The sequence below is a fragment of the Apaloderma vittatum genome, unplaced genomic scaffold (genome assembly GCF_000703405.1).
Source record: "Apaloderma vittatum isolate BGI_N311 unplaced genomic scaffold, ASM70340v1 scaffold13735, whole genome shotgun sequence".
NCBI classification, from domain to species: domain Eukaryota; kingdom Metazoa; phylum Chordata; class Aves; order Trogoniformes; family Trogonidae; genus Apaloderma; species Apaloderma vittatum.
The window spans coordinates 21,486-31,613 of record NW_009717744.1 but is presented as its reverse complement, the minus strand read 5'-3'; the positions used below and the strand labels follow the sequence as shown (position 1 = coordinate 31,613).

At 52.7% G+C, this 10,128-nt stretch overlaps 1 protein-coding gene across 1 annotated transcript in view; it reads right to left on the bottom strand.

Annotated features, from left to right (window-relative positions):
* The window catches only part of LOC104274404 (plexin-A2-like), a gene marked incomplete at its 5' end in the record, with an annotated part of 56,120 nt that overhangs the window by 25,390 nt on the left and 20,602 nt on the right, over positions 1-10,128 (bottom strand). The window contains 3 exons of the mRNA XM_009870020.1: positions 68-107; positions 359-482; positions 4,869-4,969. Coding sequence (XP_009868322.1) covers positions 68-107; positions 359-482; positions 4,869-4,969 — 265 coding nt within the window. The remainder of the gene's footprint in view (positions 1-67; positions 108-358; positions 483-4,868; positions 4,970-10,128) is intronic.

The window sequence follows — 10,128 nt, the reverse complement described above, 5'->3', positions numbered from 1 at the left end:
GGTGCTGGGGGGCTTGGAGGGCAACAGCTGGGATGCTTCAGAGAGCCAGGCCCTGAGCCCAGCTCACAGATGAGGTTTTTGGGAAACAAAGCTTTTCCTTTCAACAGCTAATGAAACCGGACCAAGAGAAATGTGAGCTGAGGCCCAAGGGGAAGGGGAATTTTTTTCTGCCATCTCCACCCCCTGCTTCTTCCCCGGCTCGGATGACCCCTTGCCTCCCCAGTCCCTGTGACTTCATGAGAAAACATTTGTGCTGAGGAGAAGGGAGAAAGACTGGAAAACGGACTGTTCACTGAGAACCTGAGAAGGGCTGGAAGTGCCTCTCCCCAACAGGTCCATCCCTCCCCGCAGCACCTACCGGGAGGCTGTGCTGGGACACAGAGATGCTGCCGGGCTGCACCGTGAGGCTCATGCACTGGTTGATGCTGCCTGCAAACCGGGACGGCTCCTCCGCTCGCTCGCAGCTGTCCCTCGGGGAGCACCTGCCACACGTGAGCACACGTCAGAGCACCGACAGCACCCGGGGAACACCTCGAACAGCACAAGGGGCTACAGCTGGCCAGGGGTGAGCTAAACGGCAGGCAAGACCCTCAGCCAGGGACTGGGGGTGATGCTCTGCACCAGGCACCAGGCACAGGCTCCAGGTTAGGACTAGAGGGCACCGAAAAACATTCTGTGATCAGAGGGAAGACAAACCATAAGTATCTCGGGAGCAATTCCCGTGCCTGCCCGCACTGGGACGCAATCCAGAGCTGCTCAGTCCCGTGTGCTGGCGGCGACAGTGGGCGCTGTGGGTGCAAGGTGAGCCAGGCGCTGCCATAAATTCATAATCTGCACAGAAACTAAACCGTAAAGCAATAACAGGCAGTAACAAGACGATGCCTCCATTCTAATTAAAACCAAAACACATAGCTCATTAATTGCCTCCTCCTGGAGCTGAGGAGCCAGGATCGGGACTTTGTGGCGGCTGCACTTGGGCCACTTTTCATGCCTTGGGCTCCCAGCTCTCTCCCGTTTCTGCCACCAGGAATGCAACCCTCTGAGCATGCCAAAGTGACTAGGACTCTCCTAGCATGCCCTGTGCTCCAGGATGGGTCATTACCCCTGTCTTTTTGTTGCAGGTGTCCTTGGAGCGGTGTGAAATCAAGTTGCTTCAGCGGGTAGAGGAGCATCCACCAGGAAACCAAGGGACTGTTGTCGGTGTTTCAAACAGGTATCAGAGACTGTAGCACAGCACGGGCATCCCTCAGCCTTTTCCTGTGTTATGTCCCCTGGGGAAACCTCTTTTCTACCAACCTCCTTCTCCAGGTGCAGATGAAGTATTGGCCTTTCAGTACTAATGGTCTTAATAAGCTACCAGCAAACTTCACTTTTCACTCTCTGCTGATTTTGGGCCCTGTTTCAAGTGGTGGCGCAAAGGTCAGAGAATCAAGATGCTGTCACCAGCCCCACACGCCACCAGCAAAGTTTCCTTTTGGCACTTACTTGAGTGTATATGTTACTGGAATTAACAAGGTGCTGCTGTCAAACCGCTTGTTTTCCTGGTTGCCTGGGGAGCAGCTCAGCGGCCCCAGACACGCACACGAGCATCAGCACAAACACCTCCCACCCGCGCAGAGGCTGAATTTTGCCGAGTCCATCCTGCTCTGATCACGGACAAAAGCAGAGCTTCTAGCTCTCAAACAGTGGACCGTCACCCTCCCTGTGGGGCCATTTGCTTTTAATTAAGAAAAGCAGAGTTTATACTTTCCCTTTCCAAACGACCCATGAGATCCCTGGCAAACGCCGGTGCTGTTCTCCTCACCCTCTTGCTTTTTCTACCTTTTTTTTTGGCATATAATGGAGCTAAATATGAATGCTGCCAAAGGAAGAATTATGGAGGTTTAAGTGAATCTGTAAGATAGCTTTAAAGTGAGCCCTTGACTGGAGCCTTTATCTCATTGACTCGCTGGAATGGCTCTTTTTTATCATACTATTTATGGCAACAGCCCTAACAGAGATAAATAGGTCTGTAGACAATAACACACTTGCAGAGAGCAGCATATGGAAGTCTTGGAGGTTTCAAATCCCACTGGGCTGAAGAGACTCTTTTACAACCTCCTCGAGGCCCCTGCTTGCTCCCAAAGAGCGTGTCTGCAGAAGAGCAGGAGCGAAGGATCCTGCTCTCGCAGGCAGAGGACAGGAGGACACAGCGGAGGTTCTGGGCAGGGACGGGCAGCTCAGGCATCGCTCTGCTGCTCCAGGTCCCTTGGGTGAGCAGAGGCTGGTTTTTAGTATCTTCCCAAATGTCTGTGCCCGGGGCTCCTCCGAGCGTGTGCTGCCCGTGGCCACCACCTCGTCAGGAATGATGCTCACTCACGAGCATCGCTGCTCTCACCACCCTCGCATTCCCGGCATGTGCACACGTATGCAAGCACCTCAGCGTGCAACAGAGCCTTAAGCCCCGACTCAGGCTTCTAAGAGTCAATATTAGGTAACGAGCACACAAGGAAAGTTTTTTGTAACATTGGATAACGAAAGCCAGGACAACTCAGATCCTTCTTCTTTAGGATTCCGCTCTGGCTGGTGGTGTGGGAGCCAGGACACACTGTCTGATGGCACCTGGAATGGGGCAGCTGTCCATCCATCTATCTCACACCTGTACCTGTTCAGATATCCCACACATCATTTAAAACATTTTTTCTTCCTGGCTCCCAGATAGCTCGCTACCTGCGTGTCCCCCAGTGGGGAGAAACAACTGGATTTCAATCCCAAGCAGGCGCAGTGCTGGGCTTTGCCACCCCCACGCTTGCTCAGGCAGCCACGCTCTCGCTCTTTCAAGGGTGAAAACGTCTCCTCTTCTGCCCCTCAGTCTTTTTCCCAGCCCTCAGAACCCAGCATCGCACCCTGACCCGCAACCTCCCGCCGAGCAAAGGAGCAGCTGGTCCATCTGGCAGCAGGGACATGTAAGAATCAGAGGAGAGAGATGACAAATTAAATACAAACACTCCAGCGCTTGGGGCCTCCGAACAAATATGACAGAGGCTTCAGGAATAGCAAGATAAACTCAATTATTTACAGCTTAAGACAAAAGCTAAAAAAAAATGATCATTGCTTCAAGCAGGCCAGGAAAGTGCAGACACTCAAAGGGAGGGTTGAGAAATACCATCAGGGAAGAAACTCTTGTTGGGAATAGGTTAATGCTGAAATGTCACGGCCAAAAGGGCAGAGGAAATGACACTTTGCTCTCCTCTTGACATTGAGGGTTTTCTCTCTGCAAAATGAAGATAACAACCTTCACCTGCTTCCCAGGTGGTTCGTGAAGATTCAGTTCATTAGCATTAGGAAGGCGCTCGGTGATCCTTGCAGAGAAGCTGCTGCGGGAGCTTGAGGAGCAGCACTGAAAGCACCCACCCACGGATCCTGGATGGAATACTGGACAGAACCGTCCCCTCCTGCACAGCTCAGCAGGTGCTGCGAGGCTGCTGTCCCCAGGGAGCAAATGCTGGGTCCTGGGAGCACCTCCAGACCTGCAGCTCAGGCCAGCTGCTGAGCAGAGCACGTCCCCTCTCCTCACTTCCTTGCCCCGACACCATCAAAAGGCTGCGGTGGCTTTTGTCCCAACCAGTGGACAGGCACAGGGGGATGGCTGCCCTCAGGGAAGAGCCAAAGGGATGGAAATCACTCCCTTCTGACAAAGCTGCTGTGACAGTAAAGACTTTTGGACACAACTGCACATATGGTGGCTTAGCTGTAGGGCTGGACAGGCTCGTCTGAAAGGAAGAAAGCTAAAAAAAAAATAATAATAAAAAAAGATGCCCAGGAACCTGTGCTCTGCATTGCCGTGCTGCATCCCAGGGGATGCTCGAGGCTGGTGCCTGCACTGCTCCTCTGGCATCTCCCTGAGAGCAGCAACACTTTCTGCAAACCCAGCAAGCTGCGGGGGAGCCAGTTTGCCCTCGCAAAGCCCACAGGTCCCGAATCCAGGCCGGATTTGTGGAGGAGCCTGCCGTTCTCCGTTCCCCCTCCAGCACCTGCTCCTCAGGCAAGTGGCCAAGTGCTGCTGTGCGGGTCCCTGAACTCTGCCTCCGCCCCGATTTCCAGGCGTTTAATGGGGCTGCTCTGCAAGCTGGCACACGGCCGGAGGGATTTCTATTCCTCTCCTCCAGCCTCCTCGAGGCTTTCTCCTCCTCCCCCAATCTGCCTCTGCCTGGTGGTCCCCGCTTCCGCCTTAGGAAGTGATCGTTATTATGGCAGGGGAGAGAAAGGAAGGACACGGACACCTCCTGAATGCAGAGAGCGTTTCCTGGAGCTCCCCTGCAAAACAAACCAGCCCTCAGCCCTTTGTGCCTGTTGAGGCGCGCGAGGGGCTGCCAGCTCCCGGCTCTGCCCCACTGGGGAGGGCTGGAGCTTGGACCCTCTGACCTGTCCTTGCAGAATTTAAATATCTCTTCTTGATGCATTTAACAGGGCTTGGTGCTCTGCCTTGTTCCAGTGTTCTAACTTCTCTGAAAGTCCCACTTATATAATCAAGTCTACTAAATTTCCCCGTTAATTGGGAAGGACTCGCAGCTTGGGCAAGCAGAAGTGTGCAAAATGTGAGGCTTTTTGTTCCCAACGTTTTAATTCCCGTCATGCCATGGCGACCCACCACTCCTAAAGCAGGAATTTGCTTTCCTTTACCTTTCCATGGGAGATCACGGATTTCAATGGCTTTGGTGCTGGTGCTGCAATGCAGGGAACATCCAGGGAAGGGAAGAATGGATTTAAGGAAGTTCCCCCTAATTCTCTTTTGCAAAGACTGTTTGGCAGGTGCCTGGTGAAACTTTGAAAGTTGCCTTCCTCATCACTACCAGCAGCTCAAACGAAACAGCTGAGACTGGACTTACATGTGGTGGAGGGTGCACCAGCCGCAGTGGGGGTCTCCGGAGCTGAGGCACTCCCCGCAGGTCGTGTACTGCCCGCAGGACTCCACGGGCACCCGGGACACCTGCGAAGGAAACAAACACATGGGCTCAGGGCTCCTCTCCGCACAGCGGGCGAGCAAAATGAGAGCAGGTCCTGCCTCGCCAGTCTGAGTCACGTAACACAACGGCGATTCCCAAACTTAAATGATTTTCCTTCCAGTATCAGCTGAGCCACAGCCTGGCCAGAAACCCCTCCCCACTCCCTGCCCAGAGACATTCTCGCAGAGAAGCCGTGTCCTCTCCTCCCTGATTCACAGTTTGCTTTCTCACCCTTGCTGCAGGGAGAATTGCTTCAGAAAGGAAAGCTGATGGGGAATAAAACTCATTGGGACCTTGCAGTTGGCAGTTTATTTAACATGTGGGTATTTCACTATGTGCTTCTCCTCGGCCGCCCTGAGCCCTTCCAGCACCAGTGTGGACCGGGCACCTGAGGAATGACCGTCCCAGGGCCACCCGCCTCTCCCAGGCAAGAAATGCCAGAGCAGAAGAGAGAGGGAAGCCCACGAGGGAAAACCAACCCAGATCGCTGCTGCAAATGCCCTCCCGTGCTTTTATCCCACGCGCAAAAGGTCCCGGCGTGATGCTGGTCCCTGCGTGATGCTGGGATGTAGCACGGTCCTGACCCATTTACCAGCGCTGAAAACCCCAAAGGCTCCAAAACGACACCAAGCTTTAACCACGGGTCACTGCTTGACTCCAGTGAAGAAATTCCACTCTAACCTTTCCGCCCCCTCCCTCGCCGCCTCTGGCGGGCCCGCCTCTGGCGGGCACCGTACGTTTGCATCCACCATCCCAACGCTGCAGTGGTCCTGCTGCTGCTTGTCTCTCCCCGAAGTATTCACATTGCTATTACAAAATACTGTAATTAATTATTGCCACCCCCAGCACAGCCGCCCTGCAGCGCCGGCCGCTCCCCTCGGGCTCCGGGAGGGATGCCTGCGACCGGCTGAAAGTTAAACCAACTGTCGGCATCGCACTCACTCTGTCCGTCAAAACAGCGGCCGGCTCGCAGCAGCTGGCGGGGTGAAAGGAGCAGTGTCTCGCCAAACAACGGCCACTTTCACGCCAAGTGCTGTTGACACAGTGAGAACCCAGTTCCTCTCTAAACACGACACCAATAGGGCTGCTATTCTCCTTGTTTCCTCAGCCCTACTTAACAGCTTTTCCTAAAACAGGGATTGCGCAGGGATGGGCATTTTCTTTGCTGAGATGGAATTCATGGGGGTTATGCTGAGAGTGAAGCAGCCCCGGAGCTGGAACCGCGGGGTGTGAGAAGCCGAGCTCGGTACACGGGGCATGTATTTAGCCTGTGGTGGCTGTAAAGAGCTTCAGAAATGGAGAAGAGAGAAATGCAGCGCTCCCACGCCCTGCCCATCCCACCTCGTCACTAGTGATGATCCGAAAATTTCCCACTGCACACCAGAGATGCCGACACTGTGCTGCTCCTGGATGGGAGCCTGGGAGCAAACGTCTGTTTTTTAACCCAAACGAGCAGCCCATGGAGCCACGGTGGCTCTCAGCAGTCCCCATGGGAGTAACCAGCCACCGCAGGACACGTCGAGGGAGGTCACTGGGTTTTCCCTGAAATCTGCCCAGCACGCTGAGCTGTGTTGGTGGGAGGGCTCTCACCCACCCCAGGAGGTCAGGAGAGCCCCCAAACCATCGGGCATTGCTGATCCCCTGCCTCTTACCCAAGATATGAGGCTTGACAGGATCCGTCCCTGTGATTTATATGCAGCTCAGGGCTTGTTTCATGTTTGTGAGGAGCTGGATGCTCTTGCAGCGCTCTATAAATAACAGAGGATTTGAATTATATGAATAACAGTTCATTACAGATGATTTTATGTTAGGCATTTAGGTTCTTTTTCCGCTCAGAAGCTGTGGCTTCTGCGCGAGCTAATTCTTTAAAAATTACACCAAAATTTTGAACAATGCCTAGAGCAGCAAGTTTCCAGCCCAAATGGGGCCATTTGATCCTTTCTTTGTAGTGTCTGCAAACTCGGGGCGGGTAACTTCACCCATTCCCCTCATGGTAGCATTTGGTGACCAAAGCAAACCTGGTGGAAACTCCTCGGGGCGGGTGACATGGGCTGCGCTGGGGCACCAGACCCAACCAAGCCCCAGCCTTTGAGCAGCAGAGCCCTGAGGGTGCCTCCAGGACAAACTTCTGTAGCCCCGACCACCCAGACACACTCGAGAGCTGCAGGTTTCTGGTCCCTGGCTGAAGGAAGGTCTTCAACTTCGGGGAAGAATAAACCATCTGTTCTTCACCAGTGTTTATGGCTGAGACTTTGAAATTCACCCTTCGTAAAGGTCAGTGCCAGAAAACCTGCATTGCTCCAATGCCCAAGTAAATGTTTAAATGAAGAACTTCATAAAGATCATGGAGAAAAGGCATTTAAATATTTGCATGCATGAAAAGGTTGGATTTTTTTGCCCAGTATTTGCCCATCTCTCACAGCACTACCACGCAATCGACCATCCTCACTATCCATGATCAAAAATATTCCGACCCTCTAAAGGATATGTTTAATTTTAATGAAAAAGTAAGAGAAATACCATTAAAGGACAGGATATATCCATATGTTACCCGATACCTCACGGTATCCCCGTCCCGGTATCCCTGTCCCGGCGGGCACCAGCACCTCACAGCTATGCATAACCAATGTGACTCCCATCTGTCACAGCCCGGTCTATTTGCTCTCTCATCCTTGCCAGCCCCTGGGGCAGCTCTGTGTGCAGCAGAACGGTTTATTTGGAAAGGGCTTTGGTTTTCAGTATTTAGTTCTTAAATGCAAATACTTCTCTTTGTTTACATTAGAGAAGATAGGTCAGAGGAATGCTCCTGGCACTCAGAGCAAACATCTGAGAAGGTCTATCACCACTTCAGGAGTGTATTCCTCGCCCCAGATGAAGCTCCGAGAAAGCTGTTGCCCGAACTGATGAACTTATCCGCAGAGCAGGAGCACGAGGTGCTGTGCACCCAGAGCGCAGCGCTCCTGACTTCTGCCCCAACCCGGGGCACTCACAGACCTCACAGCCAAGCCTGAGCTTTCAAAAGCAGACGCCAGTTTTGGATGCCTTGAGATTTCTGCTCCAGCTATCAGAAGCACGAGGTGAGAGGTCCTGAAGTCAAGCAGGGGAAGGCAAGAATTTTCCAAATGCAGACTCAAATCCTGCACCACCTCGCCTGCGAGCTGGGCTGCTGCTGCCCTGCAGAGCCTGGAGATGCCTGTGAGGCCACGACACCTCCGCAGAGGCACGCAGCGAGTCCCTGCGGGGACGAGGAAAGGTGACGGGCCAGACCCATCAGTGTGGTCACAGCAAATGCAAAGCGATAAAGCAGTTCAGCAGAGCTGAGGAGCATCTGCACGAAGGACAGCAGCCAAGAAAACAGCACTCCTGGGGAATCTGCTTACCCCTTAGGGCAGAGCCCTCCTCTCCCTGGCCCCTTTGCTACCTCTCTTCCTTCTGCCCCAGCTGAAACTCTGCTGCCGAGTTTTTCAGTTCCCTGTTTACGAACCTGCTTCCCAATAATTAAACGATAAAGTCTCATTACTGTTTTCCTTGACTGCGTCACCCACATCAGCAAAAAAACCCACCCAAAATCAATACAGACTCTCCAAAACACACGAACTCAAAGTCTGCTAGCCACCCGAGAAAATAAGTGCGAGAACCTGGTTCCAAATAAATAAATACATAAAACAAACAAACAAAGCCAAGTTTCCATAGCTTACGCCTGCTACCAGCGGAGGCTTCTGACCTCCCTGGCTGGAGACAGCCCCTGGGGCGCCCCACCGCCACGGCACGCTGCCTGCAGACCCTCGGGGTGCTGGAGTTCAAACAGAAAATCTATTTTTAATGACTTTGGGGAGTGTAGTAGAGATGCCAACTAGTTCAATGTAATTAAAGCTATCTATCACTCAGTGAGCAGGAGCCCAAAGTTGATGAACTTTCCAATGAGATTTTATTCTTCCCTTCATTCATGAAAACACACAACTTTGTGCAGGAGACATGAAAAAGTGTGGGAAGGAGCAAGGGGGACTCATCAGTTCCAGCCGTTAACGTGTCAGGGTGACAGAGCTGGGAAAAATAAAGTCAAACTTTCTCAGAGACTTGGAAGAAGTTTGACAGGCTCCTCTTCCCGCCGTCTCTCCTCCCTGCACTTTTATGTTCAAATCTGGAGTCCTCCAGTGATATCGCTTCTATCAAGGGAAAAAATAAGTGTGCAGGGCTGTGGAGCAACCTGTGGGTCCAATCCAGCCCAGGTGCTATGAGACGTCCTACTCAGAAATGATTTATTCTTGACTCGAGCTGGTGGAGATCTCGGACACGCTCTGAGTGATGCCAGCAGCGAGCATGGCAGACCCAGCAGCAACGGGATGCAGCCAGCACACAGGGTAGAAGGCAAAGGAGAGCATTTTAACCAAAAAACGTTGCAAAGCATTCCCAAAGAGAACCTGAAAGCAAGAATAGCTGCTCCAGGAGGGACTCAGCCATCTTTCCCTGTAACGGAAGAAGAGTTGCACCCAGGCAAGTCGGGATGAGGGGGAGTTCTCCTGACAGGTAACAGCAGCTGCTGGAGGACCCAGCTCTCCTCTCCCACGCCACTCGGCAGAGAAAGGATTATCAGAGCTACCGAAGGGCTGTCAGAACCAAACCAACGCCCGTAACTTTTGGCAGAAAAGCAGTGAGTGGGAAGGACACGGAGACAATGTTTCCATGACTACAAAGGGATTATTTAATTACGGCGCTGCAGATGCATGCGGAGAAAGTCCCTTAAACTCTGATCCAAGCAACCTTTTCAATGAGTTTGGCTTTACTGCTTGAAGAACCTCATTAGCATCTTAGGAGGACAAGCTGTGCTCGAGCACAGAAGACTGGAGAGCTTTCTTAGCGCGTAATCAGACCTTCTCCAAGCATACCTGCCTCCTTGGCTCCCAGTAACCCTCCATGCACAGCAACAAGATCCTGAGGGAGATGATGAAAGCAAGGGCAGTCTCCTCCAGGAAGCACGAATAGAGTGAAAAACTAGATTATGTCCCAAAGTAAGGCTGAAGAGGGGTAGGGGACACACGGCCACCTCCATCAGCTACCTGTGTCCTCTGCTGCTGGAGAGCTGGCCAGTGGGAAAACCCTTGCACACATACAAGGATCAGGAAGCAGTTCTTTCATCTCCAGA